General features: G+C 54.7%; 1 protein-coding gene across 2 annotated transcripts; it reads left to right on the top strand.

The window, feature by feature from the left end:
• The first annotated feature begins 837 nt into the window (after positions 1–837).
• On the top strand, positions 838–25,032 carry MSI1 (musashi RNA binding protein 1). Of its 2 annotated transcripts, none has more exons than XM_089894555.1 (14): positions 838–2,004; positions 2,174–2,214; positions 2,777–2,858; positions 2,957–3,041; positions 5,914–5,955; positions 7,469–7,561; positions 11,196–11,244; positions 12,394–12,476; positions 12,971–13,088; positions 15,658–15,738; positions 16,952–17,008; positions 19,793–19,861; positions 20,699–20,853; positions 21,306–25,032. In XM_089894555.1, exons 1-14 carry the CDS (start codon positions 1,946–1,948, stop codon positions 21,345–21,347), a joined length of 1,056 nt encoding a protein of 351 aa, XP_089750681.1. In that variant the 5' UTR covers positions 838–1,945; the 3' UTR covers positions 21,348–25,032. The 2 variants fall into 2 exon arrangements, with proteins under 2 accessions (XP_089750681.1, XP_089750680.1); XM_089894554.1 differs by having other exon boundaries at positions 20,666–20,853.
• Positions 25,033–26,855: the final 1,823 nt, after the last annotated feature.

Here is a 26,855-nt window from a genome sequence, read left to right as displayed (position 1 = left end):
CAGATGATAAAAACAGGAAAAAGGAAGTTTGTTTTTAGTGTTATGCACACAGGGTGGCAGGATATACCTGCTGAGTGTTCCCAGAAGGTCCCTGAGGAAACCATTAACCTGAGTCTCTCCTGTTCTTCTACTAGAGGTGGCTGGGGTGGGGTGGGGGCAGGGAAAATATACTGAGAGGAGGGGGATGGGCATCCTTCCAGAGGTCAGGGTTACATTGCCCAGAGCTCCTGCACACGTTAATAAAAGGTGGCTAACTTGAGGATGGAGGTCAAGGTGAGCAAGGGGCTCGTCATCAGGGATTGTCACTGGGTTACACAGAGTGGATTGAAGAGTGGGGGGGAAGGAGTAGGAGGTGAGTTGGGAGGGAGGGGGTTGTGTGGCACTGAGACCCCCAGCAGTGTTGGGGATTTGGGAAGGAGTGGCTGCCTTAGCCTCTGACTTTGACCCTTTCTTGGCTGGTTTCAGCCAAGGAATTGAGGAGAGGATATGGATTTGGAGAGGTGGCGGATAGGGAGAGTGGCCTGGGTCCGGAGGTGATCCAGGATGGACTTCCTCGGGGTTCCCAGGCTAGAGGAGGGAGTTTAAGGCGTGGATGAGATGGCCCCCAGGAGGCTGGGGTGAAAGCACTGAAGGATCTCAGAGACCCAGAAGATGGGGGTGTGGGGAGAAGGAAGACGGGAAGGCGTTTGCCTCCACGGGAGTACTCTAAATTGAGACGGACCGAGAGAAGTAACTCCAAACGCAGTGGGTAGGCAGCCTAGGTTCTTCCAATCCGATGGAGTGGGGCTTGGAACTCTGCAAAAAAAAAAAAAAAAAAAAGGTGGGGGGGTCATTCAGAGGGGAAGGTGCACAGCGGAGGCATCGAGCTCCTAAACTGGAAACGGGAGGCTCTGGAGGCGCTGACCTTTCCCCCAGCCTCGGTGGGGAGTTGGGCGCTGAGCCTCTGGAACCTGCTTTCCCAAATCCAGACAGAAGTCCGTGTAGGGCTGACACGAGGGAGCCGGGGAGTGAGGGAAACTGTGGCGACTCCTCACACTGGAGGGGGTTGCGGGCAGCGGCAAACCAAGAACCCGGGCTCGGGGCAGGGGGTTTCTCAACACACTATAGAGTCCACGGCTGAGGACGGAAGGGATTTGGGGGACCTGAGAGGGATTCTCAGAAAGGGTTGAGGGGAACGGACACTATTTCTACCGCGGTGCTGAATGAAGGCTCCCCGCTCGGGACGCGAGGCACCGAGAGGGTTCCCCGAATTGGATATGGGGGATATGGGACACTGGGAGCGGACTGAGGGCCGCTGAGGGGGGAACTCTAAATTAGGTTCGGCGGAAACTGGGGGCTCGGAGGGTGATTCTCGCTCGGACCGGGGGAAAGGAGGGATCCTCACCAGTCGGAACGTGAGGGGATTGGGGTCTATCTCCCTCCCGACCCAGGGAGATTGGGGACCTCTTAGATTCTGGATAGCGGGGACCTGAGAAGAAGGACTGGGGGGCCCCAGATCCGGAACCGAGCTACCTTGAAGGCACCGGGAAGCGCTTCATTCCGAGAGGGCGTTCCCGCGGCCCGGCCCCCGTGCCGGGGTGGATGGGGGGTGCGGCCGCGCCCAGGTCCCGGCCCGCCTCGGGATTCGGGGTCTCTCTCGCCCTCGGGGACCCGGGAGCCCGGCGGGAGCGGGGTCCCGGCGCCGCCGCCTCCGCGGGCGCCCGGGCGGACCGGCGAGCGCTGGGATTTATGCTCGCAGGGCGGCGGGGGGAGGAGCCGGCAGGTCGGCCCCCGGCGGGCCCTCCCCTCGGCCGTCCCCGCCCGCCCGCCCGAGCGGGGTCGGGGGAGGGGGCAGCATGGCCTGTCCGTCCGGCCCCCTTCGCCGCGCTCCTCATCTGCCCCGCGCCGAGCGCTGCCGCCGCCGCCGCCGCCGCCGCTCCGCTGCCCGCGTCGCCCGCGGCTCCCGATGGAGACTGACGCGCCCCAGCCCGGCCTCGCCTCCCCGGACTCGCCGCACGACCCCTGGTACGGCCCGGCCCGGCCCGGCCCGGCCTTACTGGCCCGCGCCCGCCCCGGCCCCGCCAACATGGCCGATCCGGGTCGGGCCGGGCCTCCCCGGGGCCCGGGCCCGCGCCCCCTGCGCCCGGGCGCCCGGCGCTCACGCGGGCCCTTTGTGTCTCTCCTCCTCCCGCAGCAAGATGTTCATCGGGGGACTCAGTTGGCAGACTACGCAGGGTGAGCGAGCCCGGGAGCGCCCGCCGGCCCGGCTGGGCACCCGGGACCCCCCGGCGCCCCGGAACCGGACACCCCAGCCCGGCCCTGCGCCCCGCTGACCCCGGGCGCCTCCGCGCCCTGTTTCGCGCCCCGCCCGGGGACCCCGAGAGCGCAGGGCGATCGGCTTGCGCGCACGGCCCAGCGGGTGGAGGGGAGGAGATGAGGGGTTCAGGGGGCATCGGGGGGTGGGCTGAGCCCCCGGGACCCGCCGGCGGCAGCGCCAACTCCGCTCGCACCTGCGGCTCAAACTTTTGTGAGGCGGCTCCCGGAGCGGCGGGAACCCGGCCGGAGCCGTCCCCCCTCCAGCCCAGCTCGGCCCTCGGCTTCCTGGGGCCCCCAGTGGGCGCCAGGAGGCTCCACGGGAGCCGGGTGAGGACCGGGGGTGGGGGAAGCGGTGGAGAGCGTGCAGCCTGCTTGGCGCGGGGGCGGCCGGGCCGAGCCGGGGTCACTGGGGGCAAAGGACGCGGGAAGGGGGGAAGGGCGCGGGGCGCGGGCTGGTCCGAAGGCGGGTGTGTGGTTACAGAAGGGCTGCGCGAATACTTCGGCCAGTTCGGGGAGGTGAAGGAGTGTCTGGTGATGCGGGACCCCCTGACCAAAAGATCCAGGTGAGCCCCTCACCCCCTCCTCCTGCTCCCGGCTCGCCCCCCTCCGCCGCCACTCACTGCCTTGTAACCATCTGCCTCTCCCTCACTACCGCGCGCAGGGGTTTCGGCTTCGTCACTTTCATGGACCAGGCGGGGGTGGATAAAGTACTGGCACAATCGCGGCACGAGCTCGACTCCAAAACAGTGAGTGGCCCTCGGGGCTTCGGGGGTCCTTTGGGAGAGGGAGGTCGCTGGAGGAGAGGGTCAGGCCTCTCCCCAGGGGACAGCTGGATGGGGTCCTGAAGGAAGGAGGGAGTTTTCTGAGTAGAAGGGCTGCCACACTCTGAAACTTTGTCACTAGAGTTGAGGGGAGACGGAGCAGGAAAATCCCAGGCCAGCTAGGAGATGTTACACCCCCCAACCCCTCCAGTACCGGTGAGGGAAGACGCAGCTACCATCCCCTTCTTGTACATACTAATCTTGATGCCTCAGAGAGGAGTTTGGGGTGGGGCTGGGTCCCACCCCTAGCCCAAATTGGGTGAGTCAGGGCTGCAGTGACCCACCCGTGGCTTCTCTGAACTCTAGCTAGTATTTGGCTCCCCCCACCCCATTCCAGACCAATGGCAAAGCATCACTGAATCCCCCTCCCTTCTTCCTTCCCTCCCTCCTCCCCTGACTTTTGGTCAATGAGCTCCTTGCTTTGTGTGGAAGACGTGAACCTGCTTTGCTCATGAAGGGATTTATGAGAAGGGAGCTAGCTTGCCTGGAGACAACCCTTTCCAGCTAGATCTGAGGAGAAGCTGCTTGTTGGGCATTCAAACTCCAGGAACATTTTGCTGCTGTCTCACTGCTCCCCCAGTGTCTTGGGCCCTGCAGGGGGCGCTGGCACAGGCCCCAGCTCAAGGGGAGAGGGAAGAGGAGAAAGAGAGGAGGGGTTCCTCTGTGATGGGGTGACTGTCTGCCAGGGGCCGGGACAGTGCGATCTCTCACCACACTCCCCCACTCTCCTCCAGCCCTGGGCCTCCCTGCTTGGGTCAGTCATTGGCTCCTGTTTACCTGCAACAATAGCTGGTTGTGCCCAAGAATTTGTTAAATTACCTCCTGTCCCCGGCTCCTGTTATCTCTGCCCAGTGGCTCCCACTCCTGCTCGCAGTAATGAGCAAATGAGGCCAGGCCTCAACTTTGCCGGCTCTGAAAGGATCTTCTTGGCGCAGACTGAGTGACCCAAGCTGGGAATGGAGAGACAGTGGCCTATTGTTTTTGGTGATTATCTGCCATCAAGCTGCCTGTTCTCCTACCATCCCCTGTCCTCAGAATGCACTGATGGCTTCTGCAGCGCTCAGGAAGCAGAGATTTTGGGGCTGGGGCTGGAGCTGAGGGTGGGGGCATGGAAGATGGATAAGGGGAAGAGAGAGGGGAGGAAGGAGGATGAGATGGGCATCCTTCTGAGATTCGGGACTTGAAAAGGGCAAGGGCTTTGTGTTTGGCATTCTTTAGCCTGGGAAGGGAGGTTTATTGTGGGGAGTTTATTTTGGGTTCTGACTTTCACCTTTTATTTACTTGTTGGGTTTTATGTTGCCAGCTATGAGTCAGAGTGGAGGTAAGGTGTGTCAGGGATTGGGTGTGTGTGGCTCTGCAGGACATAGCTTGGGTACCATCTCCCCATCAGTGTCTGCACATGGGGACTGTCTGAGGTGTGCTCTGGCAGCCTCCAGGAGAAATAGAAGGACGAACATGTCCATCGAGGTACGAAATCATACCTTCGGACAGGAGAATGGGCAGCTGTGATTATCCCTGGAGCCCCTTGGCATTTGGGGAGAGAGGAGGCATTGCCCAATGTGGATTTTGGAGGTTCCTTCTCTGTGGGTAGATTCCAGAGGGGGAACCAGGGAGGCTGGCCCTGGTTTGTGCCATTCAGGCAGGGAGGGACCAGAACCCGTTGCCTAGAACTAGGCTGAGTTTTGAACGGAAGGAGCTCTGGGGAAAGATAGATCTTCCCTGCGATTGGCTGGTGAACTTCTGAGTGGTTTCCACCCATGTGAGTGGCAAGAAACTCTGAAATGACCGGGCCTCATAGGTCGTGCATTGATCACAGTGTCTCGTGCTCTGGCTTTTGCTGTTTGTCAGTACGAATATAGTACCCGGGAGTACCCAGGTGCATCTTGCTTTTCCCCTTTGGTTGTTCACAGCCAAGGGCAAAGGTGGCCTGCTGGTAATAGCACCTTTGTTTGTGCAATGAAGGGCAGTTCACAAAGGAATGCTTTCACCTGCATTATCTCATTTGATTCCTTGCAGCTCCCTCTGGGAAAAGTGGGTGCTATTGTCCCCACTTTGCAGATGGGGGAACTGAGGCTCAGAGGGATCAGGCAAGTTACCAAGATCACAGGCTTGGCCAGGGGCCCAAAGTTTGAGTTCAAATCGCGTGTTCTTGCGTGTCACCAAACCTGCGCTCTGCTTCACCCCAAGCCGAGCTGTATTATCAGGGAACTGTTTGTTTGTGGCCTCAAGAAGGGCTGTTAGATGTCGATGGTACTGGGAAAACAGAACTGAGTCTACCCTTGGTGGTTTATGAACTCTTATCTTGAAGCCTTTTTCAGGCAAAGAGTGTTTCCATTCACAAGGCTTCCGAAGTCTGGATCGCATACCTCACCTGGACAGGTATCTGTCAGGCAGGAAGGCCCTCGATATACCTGGTGCTGGAAGGAATAACACTTTGTTTACTTTTTTCTGGTTCTTGCTGAGGGCTAGACAACAAGTGCTTTGTAAGCATTACCTCAAATAATCTGCAGACAGCCCTTTGAGGTGGATGTTAGTATTGGCCCGTTTTGCTGGTGAGCTCAAGCCTGAGGCTCAGAGAGGTTAAGTAATTTGTGCAAGCTCTCACAGCTGGGAAGCAGTGTAAGTGGGATTTGAACCCAACAGCCTGGCTCTAGGGCCTAAATGCTTAACTGTTACATTTTCCTGCCAGAGGCTGTGGTGCTTTCTGTCACCTCTGTGTCCTGGGATGAGAGAGGTCCTCAGATCTTCAGGCTGAGTGTGATAACCAACGCCCCTCTACCTCTCTCTTCCCTTTCAGATTGATCCCAAGGTGGCCTTTCCTCGGCGAGCACAGCCTAAGGTAGGTATGTGTGTATCTGGGAGCAGCTCTGTACAACCGGCAGTGATTTTCCCAGCATTCCCTTCTATGGAAGAGGCTTCTGGTTAGAGTGTTAATGGCATGGACTGGGATGGGAGGAGGGAGGACTCTTCACGTCCCTGTTCTTTGAATTGCGGACACCATGCATTTTTCCGTCTGTGCTCTGGGGTGGACTAGAGAGAGGGGGCTGCATATATTGAGAGAAGAAGGAACCCCCCCAGGTGATTCATTGCCCTGTATTTGAAGCCAGTACACTTTGGACCCTGAGTCTAATTCTGACTCTGGAGATCACAGCCTCTGTGCCTAGCACCTCTGGGGGGTCAAACACAGCCCAGACTTACCCTCTGAAGCTGAGCTAAAGTCAGGCCAGGGAGCTACCTCTGACCCCCCAATTACCACCCCCCACCTCTGGGGTGAGGTGTGTTGGGCTTGAAGAGTGGGAAGGGACCATGGTGTCTGACACCTGTTATCTTTCAAGTTGGATGACTGTGGCTGCCCTCCCAAGTATTCTTTTTCCCTGGTGCTGTGGCGAGTTTTTCTGGGCGTATAGAAAACAGATTTCTGAGCAGTTGAGCTATACAGAACTCAAAACTTTTGGTGCAGGACAGGAGCCTATTCCAGAGCCCAGGGCAACTAGCCACATCTTAATTTTTAAGCAGTCGAAAACAGGAGACAGGCGGAAGGCTGACTATAGTACAGAGATCAAGACCCCTGAGTCTGCTGATTTATCATGTGTCCTGGGACTAGGTCCCTCCTCAGAAGATCTCAATTCCTCCTTTGCAAGGGGTCAGTGGGAACTGGGATGCTTTAAGATTTTGAGTCATGGTGCCCAGCTCCTGCCACTGCGAAGGGAGAGAGGCAGGTTTTAGGAGACAGGAAAAGGGCATCACTGAAAGAGTCCAGCAGAGGGCCTGAAAGCAATTATGAAGCAGGTATTTGAAGGAAGCCGCACCAGGGAGCACATGGTCGGAATTGGGTTAATTCCATTAAGCAGTTTGGTGACAGAAGGTGCTTTAGTGTTAGGATGGGGCTGGGAATTGCCATGGATTAGCCATGCGCTCCTGGGGTAATTAGGACCATGTGTTCTTCGTAAAACAGGGCTGGGGCCACGGGGCAGCCAGAGGTTGGGTTGGGAGGAGGTTGATGAGGAAAATGTCGGTGTTGAGTTCAGGGGGACCCTGGGATGGGCCTTGGCCTCTCCTAGGAGGGGCTGGTGGGGTCTTTGAGGTAGGCTGTAGGTCTGGGTCACTAAGCCATTCCCCTTCCTGACACAGACCCCAGGAAGCGAGCCAGCCAGGGTGTGGGGTACACAGCTGCCCGTTACAGGCCTAGAGGCAGGGGTCCAAGGGGGAGCTTGGGGGGAGGGGGAGCTTCCGAGTAGCTGGGGCCACAGAGAGCTTGTCAGCTGGCGCCCTGGCAGGAGGGCTGGAGCCCCTGCTGGTGGCGGTAGGCCACAGGACTCAGATGCCCACTTTCTCATTCCCTCCCCTAACAGATGGTGACTCGAACGAAGAAGATCTTTGTTGGGGGGCTGTCAGTAAACACCACGGTGGAAGACGTGAAGCAGTATTTTGAGCAGTTCGGGAAGGTGGGTCAAAACTGGGGGTGCTGGCTGGGGGGTATGACAGGCCTGTAGAATTTTGGTCAGTAGCAAGTGGAGTCCAGCCAGGTCATTCCAATTCCTGCAAGAGTTGAAAAGGGGGCTGGGTCCTTTTGTGGGTGAGGCTGGGCCAACCCACCGTTCAGGCTCCTGGCCTATCTGTGGGCTTCGGACTCTGGACACGTCCCCAGGGAGAGAAGCCACACAGTAGCTGTCCCTGTTGTTGCCCTTCTCCTGCTTATCTTCACTCTCCTGAGGGAGGCTGTGCTCCCGAAGCCAGTTCAATCCAGTCACCCCTTGGCCTCCTGGGAGTTTGCACCTGTCCAGTCCACGGGCGGTTGTACCTTCCCCCACTCCTTCCTGGTGAGGATGATAAGGAAGCAATAAATATGACTCCCAGTTGTACTCAGGACCCTCCTTGCACAGGTGGGAGCTGAGGGGGAGGGTGCCGATCTCTTAGCTACTGGGGAGGGGTTGAAGAGACCACCCCAAATTCCTGATCAGACCCGGAGGACTGCTTCTTAGCTCTGAGGTGCATGGAGCTTACATTTCTGGGCCATTTAGTCCATGCAGAAGCAGATGTGGTGACATGAGACAATAGGGTGTCCCCAGAAAGGGGAGCAATGTGAACATCAAGGTCGCATGGAGAGATGGCTAGGAGGGGACCAAGTTTTAAGTCTGGGGCTGAAGTAGGGCTGCTGTGCTTAGTGCTGGGGTCCCTGGTCTTTTCTGACCTGAGACAGGCTGCAGGCTGGATCTCACTTTCCCCGTCAAGGCTCTTTCAGTTCCCTGTTAGGCAAAGGGCACAGGAGAACGTGGCTTGGGAATGGGATGTGAGCTGGGGACTGGGTGGGTTTCCAGCCCCCCCCCACACTCCGTCTCTAGGGTAGAAGGGGAGAGGGTGGGAGGTCCCCTGGCCAGCGGATGCCGGCGATGCAAGGGCCAGAGGCCTAGGCTCAGGCGCCTCAGCGGGGACCCGGGCACAGGACCCAGGGCAGGTCGGCCGCCTGGGCCCCAGAGGGAAGGGCGCTCCTGGGAAGCAGCAGGCCCCGCTCGGCTCCGGTGGGGTGTCTTTGTGTCTGAGCGCCGAGCATTAGAGCTCGCACTAATCTGATCCAGCAGCTGTGATTGGAGGCCGCCTGCCCCCGGGGCCGGCGTTGCCATGGCAACCGGGCCCCAGGAGAAGCCGTCAGCGGCCGCGTCTTTTGTTCGGGCCTAAATCGGCGTTGGCATGTGAAACCGGCCCGGGGAGGCCAGGGGGAGCTGGAGAATAGGCTGCCAGGGAGAGAGGGGGACAGCCGGGAATGCCAAGGGCCCCGCGGCGGGGGGCCTCCCGCCCGGATCGAGGGGCCGCCGCCGAGGGGGGAACAATGGTCAGCCGCCATGGCTGCCACTCAGGCTTAGCGGCCGCCGAACTTGGCGGCTCCCACTGGTCAGCAGGCCTCGGCCGCCTCCCCTCCCCCCGCCCGAGCCCCCCTGCCCCTGGGTTCCCATGGAGACCAAAGCCTATTAAGGACACTGGGCTGGGAGCCTCTCTCCCCTCAGCTGGCCCCAGGAGGGGGACACTGGTGGGGGTCCCCTGAACCCCCAGCCACTTTCCTTGCTCTGTGCCCTGGCCTCAACCCCGGTGCCCCACTCTGGGTCTGTCCAGCCAAGGCCCAGGTTGAAGGGTCTGGGGGGCCAGCGCAGGTAGAGTGGGAAGGTTGGGTGGAGGAAGGGCTGTGGATTTGGGCTGAATCAGTTTTGGGTCCCGCAGGAACTCAAAGCTGCAGGATGGGGGAGGAGGGTGTGGCTGGTTCATCTACTCATTCGTTCAAAAAACAATCACAGTAGCACAAGTCCAGGTGCTCAGTAGGGTGGTCATGGTCATAACTGACACAGGCGCTGTCTTCATGGAACCTTCAAAGCCAGTGGTGTCCAGCTGTTCTGTCTCTAGCTTTGCCACCCTCCCCCATGTGACTGTGGGTAAGCCCCTCTATAATAAAAGTAATAATAATAATAAAAATGGCTGTTATTCATTAAGCACTTACTGTATCCCAGGTACTGTAAGTTAAGAGTGTTACACGCACTATCTCATTTAACTCCTCCCTATAAGACACTGTGTATACCCATTTTACAGATGAAGGACTTGAATCATAGAGACATAAAGCTGCTTGCCAAGCTTACTTTCCAATTCCAGCCTGTCCTACTCAAAGCTTGTGCTTCTATCACAAGCCTCCTTTCCGGGTTTCTCTTTTCCCTGTGCTAAACATGCATTGTCCATCCAGTTTGGATGGTCTAGCTAATTTGGGATGTGGGCTCAGAATGGGTCCATAGCATGGGAGTTAGGGTGGCACCGTGCTGCAGGGCCCTGGGGCAGGAGGCTTCTTGGGAAGGGAGATGTAATATCCCTCTGAGATTCTCCAGGGACCCAGCTGCCTCCTGGGTCAGTGGAGGTGGGGTGTGTGCGTGTGTGTGTGTGTGTGTGTGTGTGTGTGTGTATGTGTGTGTGTCCTGGTTCTCCCAGGGGAGAGTCAGGGGCCCAGTGCCGCTTGGTGCCTAAGAAGAACTGGAGGACCACCCAGTTCAGGGGCTGCCCTTTCCACTTTAACAAGGCAGATGACGGCCTGGAAAGAGAGCAAAGGAGAGTGGGGAAGAGGCTGTGCCCCAAGGCCTCAGGAAGTTTTCCTTTATCCCTTGGGTGTCTGACCATTTGGGGGAGGGTCAGCAGCTGGAGTGGGATGTGGAGGGGGGAGAGGCAGTATCAGAGGCAGCCCTTGATTTCCACCGAGGGTGAATCAGACCTTAGCTTAACCCCATGAGACAGCTGACACTGGCTGAAGAATTAAGAGGGCAAGGAGGGAAGCAGCAGATGTAGGCAAAGGGAAGCTCGGACTGCAGAAGGGAAGCAAAGGACTTTGGCTGTCCATGTATCTGAGAGGATGCCTTGAGGGAGTAGCAAGAAGAGAAGACTGGAGTCCAAGGGACGGGGGGGGATTAATGTAGATCCTCCTCCTTCCTCCACCCCTTTCCCCTCCCCCAATCAGTGGGAGGCAAGAAGCCCAGGCACTGAACTCTACTTGCTTTAATTACAGCCTCTAGCAAAAGGAAACCTCAATTAGAGGAAAAGATCTGTACCATGAGAGGGGAGTTGGGTCTGGCTGGAGTGGCTGTCCTCCCGGCCTTTTGCAAAAAGGAAAGAGGCTTTCACTTCCCCACCTCATATCTTACTCCTATATTTTCCTCTCTAGCACCCATTCTATGCCTCCTCCTCCCAGGTTTGATCTGGGATTTGCTGGGTGACCTTGTGTAGGTGACTTCACGTCTCTGAGCCCATTTCCTTATCTACAAAATGAGGATCTTACCCTGCAAGGAATATGGAGGAGAGGATGGTGGGGCAAAGTGCCAAGCATATGTTTGGTGCTTAATATGTTCAGGCTGGCCCGTTGAGATTTTGAGGGTTGAATGGTGGTGCTGTGGCACCCAGTTGGGGTTGCAGATGGAAAGCTGTCCCCTACCCAGGGAGCAGGTTTAAGATAAAGCCTGGACTGGGCAAGAGGGGAACGGGTGTCGGAGCCCTTGCTCCTGGGTTGTGGTGGAGGCCCCCGTGTCTGGTGGGTCGTCCACGGTAGCTCTGTTTCAGGTGGACGATGCCATGCTGATGTTTGACAAAACCACCAACCGGCACCGAGGTGAGTTTGGCCCCCTCCCCCTTCCCAGGCCAGCCTGGGGGCCTGTGGTCAGCCAGGGGGCTACAGGTCACAGCTGCCCTTTCATCTCGCCTCCTGACATCCTATCCCCGAGGATCTGCATCCTCTCCGGGGCCTGGCCTTACAGAAGGCTTTTGTCCCGCCGTTTCCTGTGCTAGAAACTTGCCGAATTGCAGACACCCGAGAGGAGCAGAGGAGCAGACCTCTCCTCCCCTTGCAGCTGAGCCCTCCACCCCCGCCCCAGCCGGTGTCTGCCTGGGCTTACCTTGTCCCTGGTAACCAGAGCTTAGACCGGGCCACCCCCGGGTCAGGCTGACTCCACAGCCCCGGGCAGTCTGCTCCTGCCACTGCCCCCTCGCCCCACCCATCGGCTGAGCCCAGCCCCCAGGACCCTTGCCCCTGAACCTGTGAGCATCTGGGCCACCGGGTGTACACTGCCTGGTTGTTTTTCTCCCAAGGGCCTTGCCTTCTGAGAAATCCCATTCCAGCCCCTGGGGCACACCCAGGAGGAGGCGGGGTTGTTTCTCCAGTGCCTTCAGAGCTTTTGGGCCTTTTAGCCTGTTTGGGGAGTGGGTTATGTGCTGGTGGGTGTGTGTGTGTTTTTGTCTGTGCATGTGAGGGTGTCTATGTCTGAATAGTTTTGTAGATCTAGTGTGTCAGAGTAACTGTACGTGTACACAGGGGCCTTTATGCATTTGTGAGCACTGGTGAGTGTCTCTGTGATATATGGGTACCTAGGTGTACCATATATCTGTGTATCTGTGTACAAAAATATATTTGTACACGTTCATGTGCATTTTTAAAAGTATTTGTGTGTGCTCTTTTCCCCTCCTTGGAAAGCATCTGAGGAAGAGAAAAGGCATGTTGAATGTTGTTTGCATCATAGCTCTGCCTCTTTCTAACTTGCTACGTGGTCTTGGCCAAGTCACTTCGCTGAGCCTTGGTTTTCACATCCGTGATTTGGGAGCTGAAACCCTGTCTCATTGGGTAGTTGAGAGGTTGCTAGGCTGGGAACAAAGCTTCTTGTTAACGCTTAGACACTTGCCTGTGAGGGGGGAGTGGTGTTATTGGTATGACTTGGGGCTGGGTTTTGACCATGAGCCCTGTTCTGAGCCTGCCTTTGCCCTCTAGGGTTCGGCTTTGTCACGTTTGAGAGCGAGGACATCGTGGAGAAAGTGTGTGAAATCCACTTCCACGAAATCAACAACAAAATGGTGAGCCGGGATTGGATGGGGTGGAGGTGCAGAGGGAGACTAGGGAGGGCTCCAGGCTGAGCCAGCCAGGGCTGCTTGGAGGTTCTGCAGGCAGGCAGAGGGGCCTCACAGTCAGTGGGGCAGAGCCAATTCTCCCACCCGCTGAAAATCTGGACAGGAAGACAGTGTCCCACAGCTGTGAGAAAGCATGGCTTGTGGGCTCAGAGGGACCGGGTTGAAATCCTTACTCTGCCGCTTACTAGTCTAGTCATTGGGCAGATGACTTCCCCTCTCTGAGCCTCAGTTTCCTCATCTGTAAAATGAGAGTGGCAGCAGTACCTCCATCATAGGGTTGGTGTAAGCATTTGATGAACTACCGCATGCGAAGCTGATCTCTAGCACTCTGTGATCCCTCCAGAAATGGTAACCATGAAATTAACAATAAAGAGGTCTGCCAGGGAATAGGAGGGTGACCTGCGTCTATAGGAGGGACTGACCGCCAGGTCTCATTGCAGGTGGAATGTAAGAAAGCTCAGCCAAAAGAGGTGATGTCACCGACTGGCTCGGCCCGGGGGAGGTCTCGAGTCATGCCCTATGGAATGGACGCCTTCATGCTGGGCATCGGCATGCTGGGTATGTGCTAGGCCTGCATCTGCGGCTTCTTCCTGCCCAAAACTGCTCCCGGGGCTACCAGGGGCTGCATGGGTGTTGCATCTCCTCGGTGGTCTGCCCTGCGGTCTGTCTGAGTGGTTGGGTAGGAGTGTGGACCGAGGATCTCAGGTGTGCCGGTCCTAATGAAGGTAGGCCGATTTGGTTGTAGGGTGCTGCCCTCTGGTGGTGACCAAAAGAATGGTCCAGCTGCTCCTCATTAATTGGTCCTTCTGTCCATCCGTCCGTTCTATTTTTTGTTCACCCATCTGTCCAGTAAACAGTTATTGAGCAACTATAAGTGCCAGGCCCTAAGCCAGGAAGTACAACGGTGACTTTCCTTGGAGCTTTATGGTCTGGCAGGGGAAAAAAATAAGTAAGAACATAAATAAATAGGTTTAGGATGAGAATTATAGGATGCCAAGGGAGCATGGTCATAGCAAAGTTGACCAAGACTTGGAGAAGCTAAGAAGGAAGTCACATTTAAGCTGAGTCTGTGGGTTGTGTAGGAGCTAGTTATGGGAGGGCAGGGAGCAGGGGAGGGAAAAAGTGGTCAGGCAGATGGAAGAGCATTTACAGACCCAAAGGCCTCTGGGAAGGCAGAAAGAAGGCTGCTTCTTCTTGTTCATTCAACTAATATTTATTGAGCAGCTTCTGAGAGAGAGGACCTGCCTTCATGGGGTTTCCCATCAAGTGGGAGACAGAAGTGAATGGGCAGTGTCACCACAGTGATTGGAGGCTGTGGGAGGCCCAAGGAGACACTTAAATCCACCTGGGGGTCAGGGAGGCTCCCCGGAGGAGGTCAAGGTTACCGTGAGCCTTGGAAGTTGAGCACGAATCAGCAGTGCTTGGGACCCACGACTGAGGGTGAAAAGTCTGAGCTGGGCCCCCAGGAAGGTCACAGTCTCCCTGGAGAGACAAGATGTATATACACAGAAAGAGAACAGTACAACGGGGTCTTTATGCTGGGGATGGGGGAGGGGTGCTCTGGGGACTCATAGGAGGGGCTATAGCATGGGCTAGAGGGTCAGGAGTGGGATCACAGATAGAGGGGTGAGGAATGTACCCGCCAAGTGGAGCATTGTCTTCTCCTGAAGTTTTTTGTTTTAACTTTTTATTTGGAAGTAATTTCAAATTTTCAGAAGAGTTGGAAAAATAAAGTAGTACAAAGACCATCCATATACCCTCTACCAGATTCACCTATCGTTTATATCATACCCATTTTGCTTTTATCATTCTCTCTGTATGTGTATGTGTACACACACACACACACACACACACACACACACAGAGTACACTTGTGATTTTTTCCCTGAATCATCTGAGGGTAAATTACATACATTTTGGCCTTTTACCCTTAGATAATTCACTGTGTGTTTCTCAAGATTAGGGATGTTCTTTCATGAAACCACATTATAATTACCAATTTATACTGATACAATATTTTAATCTAATCTATTATCTATTTTCTAATTTTATCAGTTGATCCAGTAATGTTCTTTATAACTATTTTTGTCCTCCAGAGCAAGTTCCAGGCTAGAATAAAGTATTGAATTTAGTTGTTCTGTCTCTTTAGCCTCCTGTGGAATATTGAGAAAATTTTCCTTTCAAAGCAATTCATTAGCTGGTTTCACCCCATTTAAAAAGTGGGGGGGGAAAAGAAAACCTCTAACCAGTAGTGAGAATTGTGGTTAAGAGACTTGGAGCCAGTCACATCTGAATTTGAATCCCAATTACACCATTATTACTCACTAGGTGATCTTTCTTTCAAAGCTGCAAATATCTATTATAATATATGTATACTAAGTAGCAGGCACCGTGTTGGTGTTTTGGAGAGACAGAAATAAAAGATGGGAAAGACAGAAAATCAGCACTTAAAGAAATCCTGGGATAAGTTCAGATATTGGTCATCAGTGCTATGAAAGGGAAAAACCAGGGTGACATGATAAATATTGAAAGGGAAAAACCAGGGAGGGTGACATGATGAATATTGTAACTGATGAAAGGGAGGTCTCTTGTGTGATGACCTCTCTGAGGAGGTGACATTTGAGCTGCGTCTTGCACAATGAGAAGGACATAGTTATGTGAAAACCCGGGGAAGAGTGTTCCAGGCAGAGGAATTATCATGTGCAAAGGCCCTGGGATGGGAAAGAGCTTGGTGAATTTGAGAAACAGCAGGGAGGCCAATGTGGCTGGAGCAAAGTGAGAAAGGGGCAGGGTGTAGATGAGGACAGGATGGAGGCAGGAGCCTGAGCATGAAGGGCCTTGATAAGAGTTTGGATTATTCTCAGCTAATAAGTGTCACCTCTCTGAGCCTTAGTTTCTCTATCTGTAAAATGGGGCTCCTAATAGTACCTCTTGGGATTCTTATGAGGTTTAAGGAGAGAGTAAAGTGTGCAACAGGCTTTGCACAGGGCTTGGCATGCAGAAGGTATATGGTAAATATGACTGATTATTATTCATGATACAAGGTGGGGAGGGAAATGAGAGGCTCACATCCTTCCCTGCTGAGCTGTAGGTAAGGCATCTGACACTGGTCCCCTTGCCCTATCAGGTTACCCTGGTTTCCAAGCCACGACCTATGCCAGCCGGAGTTATACAGGCCTCGCCCCTGGCTACACCTACCAGTTCCCCGGTAAGTTCTTCCCAGTGTCCCTCTGCTGCCAGCATGTCCCTGGTTCCCGGGCAATCTGACTCCTCATGGGCGGTGTCTGGGGGTGCATGGCATGGGGGAGGTCTGCCTGCTGGAGGCTTGGAAGGAAGGGCATGTCTGAGGAAGGAGCGCCTCGCCCCACCCATCCCCCCCCTCCCCAGAAGCTGGGGGGACTCCCCGTGTGGCCCTGCATGGCACCCCTCCCTCCCAGGCTGATCTCTGCCCGCCTCTTGCCTTTCTCTCCTCCCTACCCGCCTCCGGGGTTGCCACTTCCACCAAAAGGGCATTGGGCTTGTGGTGGGGCAACCTCCCTGAGGGCCAACATTGGTTGTGTCCTTACGGACTCACCGATAATGACCATGTGCTATGCTGAGCCCCTTTCAAGGCAGACAAGACCTTTGGAGACCCTGAATGCTGAAAAACAATTTAAAAGCAAGATGATCACCACCCTCATTTGTAATTCAAAATAAAAACAACACTAGGCCTTCTCATAAGTGGCGAGAAGCCCAACGAAGTTCTGAGCTTTCCCATGATGACTATTCAATGTTTTTTTTAATATCAAATTTCATATTTTTGCAAGGCTTTTGTTTGCTTGTTTTCTGGTCTTATTTTTCTAGAGGTCCCCTAAGCACTTGCACCTTGGGCAGTCCAGCTTGGAATCCTCTATACACATGTTGTTGTCTAGTCCTGACAGTAATCTCTGGGGGAAGGCATGGTGATCCCCATCTTCTAGGTGAGGAAGTAGGCTCAGAAGGGAAAAGTGACTGCAAAGATGACTCAGCTAGAAAGTGGCAGAGCTGCTCTAGGGTCATCGCTTCCCATCAATGCTACCTTCCCAGCTCCTCCCCCCACCAAAGAAAATAGGAGGAAAGATGGATTCTGGGAGATTTTTTAGTGCAATTTCAAGACTTTTAAGAAAAACAGTGGGAACAGAAGCTCCAGCATCACCCAGTGCCCAGGGTATAGGTGGCAACTCTGCCTACTCTTCCCTTCTCTGTCTGTCTCCCTTCTCTGTGACTGTGTCTCCTTCCCCACCCTTGCCTGCTGGGGACCGTGCTCTCCCCATTCCCAGCTCTCGGGTCCTGTGCATGGCCTGTCCCCCCACCCAGTGTCCCTGTGGGTGCATTTGTCCTCCCTGGGCCACGCCCAAGAGGCCTCCCTGCATCTTCCTAAGCTGTTTTACGTTTCATTTTAGAATTCCGTGTAGAGCGGACCCCTCTCCCGAGCGCCCCAGTCCTCCCCGAGCTTACAGGTCAGTCGCTCGGATTTCGTACACCTCACAGGCCACATGGGGAGAAAGAGAATGACCCAGGAACCTTCCCAGGGAAAGCTAGTGGGACCCTTTTCTCCTGCCCTCCAGTCTATGAGGATGCAGCAGACTCGGGCACTGGCCAGTCTGTGTAGCTGCATGGCCCTTAAGGGTGGGGCATAGGGCCAAGCCCAGCAGATGGAGGCGAAGTCACTCATTCATCCATTTGACAAATATTTATCTAACGCCTCCCGTATGCCAAGCACCTTGTAGGCGCTGGGAGCCAGTGGTGAACCAGCCAAGGTCTCAGACTCAGAGCAAAGTGGGCCGGGTGGGGACGTCAGGACATGGCAGTGGGCATGGCTCCACTCAGTGCCAGCCAACCCTGCCAGGAGGGGATGCAGACCCACAACTTACAGATCTTATTTTCCAAGAGAGGCCCAAAACCCAGCTTTCACTTTCAAATGAATTTTTCAGTTATTTTCAAATGTTGGCAACCAATTTCAAAATTTTAAACCACTGCAGGCCAAATGCAACATATTTGAGGGCCGAATCCAGCCCGTTTGCAACTTCTGGGCAAGTAGGTGATGTGCTTGGCCATCCTGAACCATTTCTCAAGCTGGAGTTTTTACTTGGGCCAGTCAGCTCAGCTCTGGAGCTGGGGCCGGGGCTGAGGCCCAGGCCAAGGGCAAGGGGCGGGGCGGGGTGGGTGCAGATGAGGTGGGCTGCAAGGGGTTTCTCTGTTCAACCCGCTTCTCCCCCCACCCCATCCCCAGACTCCCCCCCAACCTAGCCGTGTGTCGAGGACGTGAGCGTGGATGCTGCTTTAGATGAGACCTTCCTTCCAAGGGATGCTCAAGGGGGCCCCAAAATGGGGGAGGGGAAAGAGGAACCTGGGGTGAAGGAAGGGGAGGGAGTCCTGGTGGTGGGGCTAATAGAGGCTCTTCCCTGAGCAGAGTGAGTGGGGGAGTGAAAAGGGGTCTTTCCTACTCATTTCAGAACTCTTGTGTTGAGGACCTACTGTGTGAGACACTGCCAAGCCCTGGAGGCAAAGCAGGGACCAGACACCCAAGCTCTGATCTGCAGAACTTGTGCTCTAGAGAGAGAGAGAGAAATGCTTATTATACAAATGAGTAACGCTTTACTGCTGTGATAAGAACATGCTGGATTTGCTTTGTGGAAATGCCTAACTGGGCCCCAGACTAGACCTTAGAGCCCAGCCCTGCCGTTAAAGAACCAAGGAAAGAAATATCCCCTCTGCAGACATTTTGGCCAGGGAGAATGTGGGTTCAAGACTAAGCAGTTCTTGGAGGTCTGGGGTCCAGACTATTCCCTCGCCTTCAAGAGACGAGGTTGTTTCCTTCGTGCATTTAATCAATATTTTTTGTGCCAAATGCTGTTCCAGGCAGTGGGGATTCAGCAGGGAATGAGACAGACGAGACCCATGCCCTCCTGGAGCTGATAGTCTAGTGGAGGGAGACAGGAATAAACAAGTAAATAAACAAGTATCAGATACTTTCTCAAGGTGAGAAGTTCCACAAGGAAAATGAAACAGGGAGATGTGCTAAAGTGTAAGTGTCAGGGGCGAGGGGCTGCCTCAGCAGGGGTGGTCAGGGAAGGCTTCTCAGAGGAGGTGACGTCTGAGTGAGAAAGTGCCAGCTCTATGAAGACCTTAGGCAAGTTGTCTCCCAGCGGTGCAGGAATGCTATCCTAAACTTTAATCCCCTGGCCCAATGGCCTAGCCAAGGACTTTCAGGGTTATTTTTCAGGGTCCCTAGCGTCAGGTCCAGTTCAGGGCCAGGGTCACCAAAACAGCCCCCAGGGGCACATCTTGGGATGGGAGAGGGCAAATGCAAACTCCCCAGACTCTGGCTCTGGTTGGGATTGTAGCTTCTCAAGGGCTGCAGTGGCAGAGCCAAGCGGCAGGGGGCGCTCACCCCCAGGCCTGAGGGAGCTCCAGACTCATGCCAACCAATTATTTAAGCAGAGGTCCTCCTAGTACTGTTCCTTCAGCTGACACTTATTAAACACCAACTGCATGCAAGGCAGGGTGCTAGGCACTGCGGAGGTGGGAGGGGGGTACACAGCAAACCAGGGAATAGCCAGATCCCTGTGTCTGAAGAGGGGGTCAGAGAAAAGGGGATGAGGAGACTTGGAGGAAGGAGTGGTCATTTCTGCCTCGGTGGTGGTCAGGGGCCCCTGAGGCAGGGAACTGCGTGTACACGATGTATCGAGGACATGCTCACGGGAGAAGGGGAGCGAGGGGAGCCGGCCAGGCAGCAGAAGGAGTGAAATGGGCTTGTGGCCTAGACTGGAGTCTAGCTTCAGCCGGATCCCACCGGGGGGTAGGGGGGGGTTAATACACCTCCTGGTTGGTCCCTTGGGGCTTTTGGTACCCGTGTCAGTCAGTCACTGGCTCCAGTTGACTGGGGTTGGGAAGAGGGGCATAATCTCTGTGTGCCCCTGGGCTAAGTAGCCCCCGTCCAGCCAAGGGCCCTCCCTGGAGAAGGGGGCAGCTGCAGGCGATGCTCAGAGCAGCTCGTGGGGGGTGCACCACCTGCACCCGCTATGAGGTTTGGTTGTTCAAGTGTGTCCGTCAAGTCCAGGGGAGAAGCTGAGGATCCCTGGGAGGCGATCCTCTCGCCTCCCTTTCTCCAAGAGAGTCCTTCTGCCTGACCCCAGGGCTGCACTGACCCCTCCGAGGTGGGGTAAGGCTGGAGAGGCTCTGCCCTCATCCCCTGCTGCCCCTCAGCCGCCACGCTGAAGCGCCCATACCTTTCCTTCCAGCCATTCCTCTCACTGCTTACGGACCCATGGCAGCGGCAGCGGCAGCAGCAGCTGTGGTTCGAGGGACAGGTGAGGCCTTCTGGGGTGCAGGAAGCGAGGGAGGGGGGCAGGGGGCAGAGAATTCTAGAGGGGTGAGGAGGTGGCCACTGCCACCCCTCTTCAGAGGGACTCACTTATTCATTCACTCAACGAATATGAACTGAGCACCTGGCAGGCTGGCCAGGAAGGAGACTGACGTGGTCTCTGCCCTCCAGAGCTTACAGGCTGGTGGGGCATCAGGTATTAAAAAGGCAGTCACACGGAAGGATAATACTGCCCGCTGGGGGATGTCAGCTGTCAGAGGAGCTCACAGGCCTCTCAGGAAGGCTTCCAGGAGGTTGCACCTCTTAACTTCGCATTTGAAGGCAAACAGGAAGAAAAGTATTCCCAACAGAGGGAAGAGCAGGTGCAAAGGCTTGGAGGCCAGTTAGCATGGGTGGAGTGCAGGAGTGGGGAGTGGGGAGGAGGTGGGATGAACCGGGTCCTGGGGAGACCCGGAACATTTTAAGCAGCAGAGTGATGTCCATTTTAGAAAATGCACGCAGCTGCAGGGTGGGTACAGGTGTGAAGGGGCTCCAGAGGGGAGGGGAGGTCAGTGAAGAGGCTGCTGAGTGGTCAGACAAGAGATGATGGGGGCCTGAGCTGGGGCTAGTGGGGGGGGGGGGTGGATGGACCCTGGAGGATTTCTGGGTGGCGTCGCACATGCCCCTCTGGGTTGTGGGGGTGAGGCAGGGGGGAGGGGCCAAGGTCAGGCTGGGTGGAACGGATTGGAGGGGATGCTGGGGGGTCACAGCGGGCGCCGGGGCTATCACCGTCTTCTTTCTGGGTTGCCAGGCTCTCACCCCTGGACGATGGCTCCCCCTCCAGGTTCAACTCCCAGCCGCACAGGGGGCTTCCTGGGGACCACCAGCCCGGGCCCCATGGCCGAGCTCTATGGGGCAGCCAACCAGGACTCGGGGGTCAGCAGTTACATCAGCGCTGCCAGCCCCGCCCCCAGCACTGGCTTCGGCCACAGTCTTGGGGTGAGTGGCTGGACCTGGAGGACCCTGAAGTTGAAGGAGGGAGAGGCCTTGTCTGTCTGTGGGGGCAGAAGGGAGGCGAGAGATGACGGATGGAGAGAGTGTCACCAACCAAGGAACAGTGAGGGTTATCATTCAGTCATTCAGTGGACATTTAATGATCTCCTTCTGTATGCCAGGCATTAGGTGTGCTCTGGGGATACTGTGCAAATGAGACTCACCATCTCTGCCTTCATGGAGGCTAGATTCTAGCTCAGGGGTGCCCTACTTTTAACCAGGGTACTGGTTAATGCAGATTCCCAGGCCCTACCCTGGAGAATCTTTTAGTGGGGGCGATATGGGCAGGGCTAGAGGAGGTCTGTGCCTCACCTGGGGCTCCTGTGAGAGACGGAAGGAGCCCCTGGGCTTTCTCTGCTGCCCCCAGGAATCCAGGAGTCAAATTCTTTTCTTTCCAGGGCCCCTTGATTGCCACAGCTTTCACCAATGGGTACCACTGAAGCAGGAGGCAGGTGGCAGGAGGTGAGGAGGTGGGCAGGGGCCTTGGGGTGTGGGTGGCACTGGGAAGGCTAGTACTGGGCAGCCTAGTCTGGGACATGGCCCCCGTCCCTGCCTTCACGGAACCCACAGCCCAACGAGGAGACAGACCTTCATCCCAGCAGTGGTCAAAGAACAGGAGAAGCGGCTCCATAAAGAATGTGCACAATAAGGCAGAATGTGCTGCCTCTCAGGCGAAGATTTCTTTTTTCAGCACCTTTTTTTTTTTAATTTTTGGCCGCGTTGGGTCTTTGTTGCTGCGCATGGGCTTTCTCTAGCTGCAGCAAGCAGGGGCTGATCTTTGTTGCGGTGGGCGGGCTTCTCATTGCGGTGGCTTCTCTTGTTGCGGAGCACGGGCTCTAGGCGCGCGGGCTTCAGTAGTTGTGGCTCACGGGCTCTAGAGCTCAGGCTCAGTAGTTGTGGCGCACGGGCTCAGTTGCTCCGCGGCATGTGGGATCTTCCCGGACCAGGGCTCGAACCCCTGTCCCCTGCCTTGGCAGGCGGATTCTTAACCACTGCGCCACCAGGGAAGTCCCCGAAGAGTTTTTAAGATTGATGATGCCCAGCAATGTTAAGGGGGGAGGACAATCTGCAAATTGGCTCAGGTTTTCCAAAGGGCAGGTTTATCCGGACTAAACATTCATGCCCTTAACACAACAATTCCACTTCTAGGCATTTATTTTTAAAACTGCAAATAACTGAAATGCCCATCAACAGGAGAGCAGTTAAACAGACTGCATGCATACAATGGAGTATTACTCAGCTGGTAAAACAGGATACTTTCAACATGTATGCATATACAGAGAGTGAGGGGACGGGAGGACCCTGCACACACAGTCATCATGCTGTGTACGGTGGGGCACTTTGTGACCCAGCGACATTTCCTTTGTTCATTCATTCATTCATTCAAACAACTATTTATTGAGCACTATTCCAGAAAAGGGGAAGGTAGAAGACAGACAAGGCCCCTCTCACTCTACAGACAAAAATCAAGTGAGCAAGTGAGATCATTCCAAATCGTGTGTGAGGGGTCTACCTACTTTAGGGGTTCAGAGGGCATCTCTGAGAAGGTGACGTTTGAACAAATCCAGCCATTCAAAACTCTATGGGAAGGAGGGTTTCAAACGGAACAGAAAATGCGAAGTGTACGAACAAAGCTTGCCTAGGAGGGGATTAGGGAAAGAGGGCTGCAGGAGGATACCTGTGTTCTGGGGGCCGCAGAGAGGCGCGGGGGCAGCACGCCCATAACCTGCCGCTGTGTTCCAGCGCCCCGGCCTGCAGCTGACTGAGGACCACGAGTGAGCCAGCAAGGGGGCGGGGACACCTCAGCCGCAGCCGCCTTCCCCTCCCCCGCAGCGACTCGGACGCGACCGTCTACCCGCCCCCCCCTCCCCGGCCCCGGCCCCTGCCCTGCTGCCCGCCCCCGCCGGACATCCATCGTCTGGCTCCCCTACTAACCTCCCCCTCTTCCCCAGCCTCCCCTGACCTGCCCTGCCGCTTTTATTTATTTTGGATTAGCCAGTTGCCCCCCACCGCCCCTGGTTCTCCCCTCCCCTGTCGGGTCTGCACCCCGCTCTCCTTGCCGCGCCCCCCTAGGACTCCCGAGAAGGCTTTTGTATTTGTGCATAGCTAGAGTGAGGGCGGAGGGGGCCTGTTACAGGCCGCAGCCACAACCCTGGTTTTTTATTCCGATTTTCCCTCCTTTTCTCTTTCCTTTTTTTTTTTTTTTTTTTTTTTAAAGAAACCGTTTTTTAGGTTGTGAATGTGAAGCCCCAGGCCGCAGGGGGCAAGGGGCCAGGTGCCCCCCCCACCAGCTGAGAACAAAATGTCTATGTGGGTGCGGGCCCCTGGCCAGCTCCCTCCAGCCCTGGAGAGGAGGACAGGGCTGCGTAGGCCAGGCCGAGCCCCTGGAACCATCCCGTCCTGTATCATATGTAAATACTGTGAGGTGAAGCCCACACCCCTCTCTAAGACCCCTTGGGGGTGAGGGCATCGCCTCGCCCCACCTGGCAAAGGTCTCCCCTCCACCGTGTTTCTCTACCTTCCTCAGACACCGTTACTGTAAGCTTGCAGGCCTCAACTGTGGCCGAGTCAGGCCTGCTCTCTCAGGCCCTAGGGGTCAAGGCCTTGGGCCCGCTCACCCCGAAAACCCAGTGTGGGAACGAGGGAAGAGAAGGGCTCACCTGGAGCCACTGCTGGAAAGGAATTAACTCTCCAAAGGTCTCCCCCTGCCCCCTACCTAGTCGGGCCTTCATGGTTTCTGCCCTGAGCCCCTCCGTAAGTGGGCATCGGGCGGGGGGGGGCACTTTGGGAAGGGGCGGACCCCAGGGGAAAGCAAAGGGCTTCTCAGGGAACCCCCAAATTCTCTCACTGAAGTTCCCCACCAGGATGGTCCCGTGGCCAGAGCCCCTTGGCTGCCCCAAGCCCCCCGAGCCCCCTTCAAAGGAAAAAGAGGCTCAGGTCGTGACTCTTCATGAACAGCGAGTGACCAGGCTGGCATGGCAGGGCTGAGGCCCCCCGCCATCGTCCCCCCTCTCTGTGTCCTCTCCCCCAGGTCTGAGGCTGGGGTCCTAAGCTCCCTTCCCCATTATAGTCCCTGCCTGTGAAAACCCCCTTTGGAGAGTTAATTGTCTGTGTGAGGTGCTTAACCTATTAGCCCTGAGAACACAAAGCAATAATCTTTGTTACCGAGATGCGCGGCTGTTTGTGTTTTTTTGTTTTTTTTTTCGTTGTTTTTTTAAATGTTTCCTAATAAAAGAGAAGCTGCATTTTATTGGTTTTTATTTTTAATTTTCTACACGTTTGAGCTGAGTCATAAGAGACTTAGCTTCCCTCTCCTCCCCTTCCTGTGATTCCCCCACCCCACTGGGCCCATCCATGGGCTCAGGGCCCTGGAATTCCGTTTTCTGATTTGTTTGGGAAATTTTTTAAAAAGATGTTACACGGTGTTTCGAAGCCAGCAAGTTACCACCCTCCGGTGTCTCTTCTCTCCACATCTGTAACTTCTTTTTCCAGGTTTTATTTTCAGTTTTAAATTCCTAATAAATTATTTGAAAACGGGCCTAAGCTTGTGAGTGTCTTGCATCTCTCTGTGCGTTTAGGTCTAGGTACCCCAACGATACCCTGTTTTCCCTTCACTTCTCCTATTTTCCTCCTGGAATAATCTTCACCTTCCACTCGACCCAGCTCCCATCTCCAACTTCTTCATCAGCCTCAAAAGCTTAGTGTTGATGATGAGATACCACTTCACACCCATTAGGATGGCCATCATCAAAAAAACAGAAAATAACAAATGTTGGTGAGGATGTGGAGAAATTGGAACCCCTGTGCCTTGCTAGTAGGAATGTAAAATGGCACAGCTACTATGGAAGACAGTTTGGTGGTTCTTCAAAAAGCTAAACATTGAATTACGATCCAACAATTCCACTCCTGGGTATACACCCAAAGGAGTTGAAAGCAGGGACTCAGATACTTGTACACCAATGTTCATAGCAGCATTATTCACAATAGCCAAAAGGTGGAAAACAATCCAAGTATCCATCAACAGATGAAATGGATAAACATGGTCTTTCCATACAGTGGAATATTATTCAGCCATAAAAAGGAATGAAGTACTGATACGTGCTACAACATGGATGAACCTTGAAGAATTATGCTAAATGAAAGAAGCCAGACACAAAAGGACAAATACTGTATGATTCCACACATTTGAGGTACCTAGAACTGGCAAATTCATAGAGACAGAATGGGAGTAGGGAGTTATGCCTTAGTGGTTACAGAGTTTCTGTTTGGGATAATGAAAATGTTTTATAAGTAGGTAGTGCACAGCATTGTGAATATAATTAATGCCACTGATTGTACACTGAAAAGTAGCAAATTGGTGAGGGGCTGTAAAAAAGTGGTACATTTTGTTATGTACATTTTACCACTTTTTTTTTTTAAGCTTAGCATCGGACCCCTTCCTCTGGTTTGCCTTTAACTCAGAGAATCCTAAGAGGGTAAGGTGGGAAAAGCAGCTCAGGTGGAGGTGGGTATCGCCAAATGGTTAGATGTGGGGTTTCCAACACCTGGCTCCTCCCCTTCTTCTCTGAGCTTCCTCTGCCTCTCTGAGCCTCAATTTCCTCATCTATTAAAGGGAATGATAAAGAAGCCAGACATAGAAGGCCATGTATTATAAGATTCCATTTATATGAAATATCCAGGAGCCACAGAGTTAGAAAACAGATTTGTTGGGGCTGGAGGGAGGGAGGCAATGGGGAGTAAATGCTTAATGGTTAAGGGATTTCCTCTGGGGTGATGGAAATATTTTGGAACTAGAGGCGGTGGTGGCACGACATTGTGGATGTGCTAAAAGCCACTGAATGGCTCATTTTTTAAAAAATTATTAATTAATTTATTTTACTTATTTATTTTTTTTTGCGGTACGCGGGCCTCTCACTGTTGTAGCCTCTCCCGCCGCGGAGCACAGGCTCCGGACGCGCAGGCTCAGCGGCCATGGCTCACGCGTCCAAGCCGCTCCACGGCATGTGGGATCTTCCCGGACCGGGGCACGAACCCATGTCCTCTGCATCGGCAGGCGGACCCTCAAGCACTGCGCCACCAGGGAAGCCCATTAATTAATTTATTTTTGGCTGGGTTGGCTCTTCGTTGCTGCGCGTGGGCTTTCTCTAGTTGCGGCAAGCGGGGGCTACTCTTCGTTACGCTGTGCGGGCTTCTCATTGCGGTGGCTTCTCTTGTTACACAGCACGGGACTCTAGGCACGCGGGCTTCAACAGGTGTGGCTCGCGGGCTCTAGAGTGCAGGCTCAGTAGTTGTGGCGCACCGGCTTAGTTACTTCGCGGCATGTGGTATCTTCCTGGAGTAGGGCTTGAACCTGTGTCCCCTGCGTTGGCAGGTGGATTCTTAACCACTGCACCACCAGGGAGGTCCCAATTGCTCACTTTTAAATGGTTATTTTTATGTTATGGGGATTTCACCTCAAAAAATTTAAAAAGAGAACCATAAGAGTATCTCGGGTGGTTGTTAATTAAACAGGGAGGGCTGACAGGATCCAACACCAGGCAAGGCACAAAGTAACTGGTTGGTAAACGGTAGCTGCTATTAATCCCAGGCTGCCCCAGGTGCCTGGAAATGCATAATTGGGGCTCAGCAATGGCCGCTCCCTCCCGAGTGGGACTGACAGCTGCGGTTCACACATTGCGGTTCCCTTAGTGTCTACTGTGCACAAGTCACTCTTAGGCACTGAGAGGGTGACCAACTTGTCCTACTTTGCTGGGGACTTTTCTGGTTTGAAAACAGGAAGCGCTGTATCCCAAGAACCCTTCCGTCCCTGGAAGAAAAACAGAACGATTAGTCACCTGAAGGCAATGACTTCATTTGGGTTTGTAGCAGGGCGTCAAGTTCTGCTGAGATCTGAAAGAAGAGTAAGAATTAACTAGGCAAGGCTGGGGGCGGGAGGGGGTGGAGGAGCA

The sequence above is a fragment of the Delphinapterus leucas genome, chromosome 14 (genome assembly GCF_059928025.1).
Source record: "Delphinapterus leucas isolate spDelLeu-1000000601 "Yukka" chromosome 14, BTC_Dleu_Yukka2, whole genome shotgun sequence".
Taxonomy (NCBI): domain Eukaryota; kingdom Metazoa; phylum Chordata; class Mammalia; order Artiodactyla; family Monodontidae; genus Delphinapterus; species Delphinapterus leucas.
This window is presented reverse-complemented; position numbering and strand designations above follow the sequence as displayed.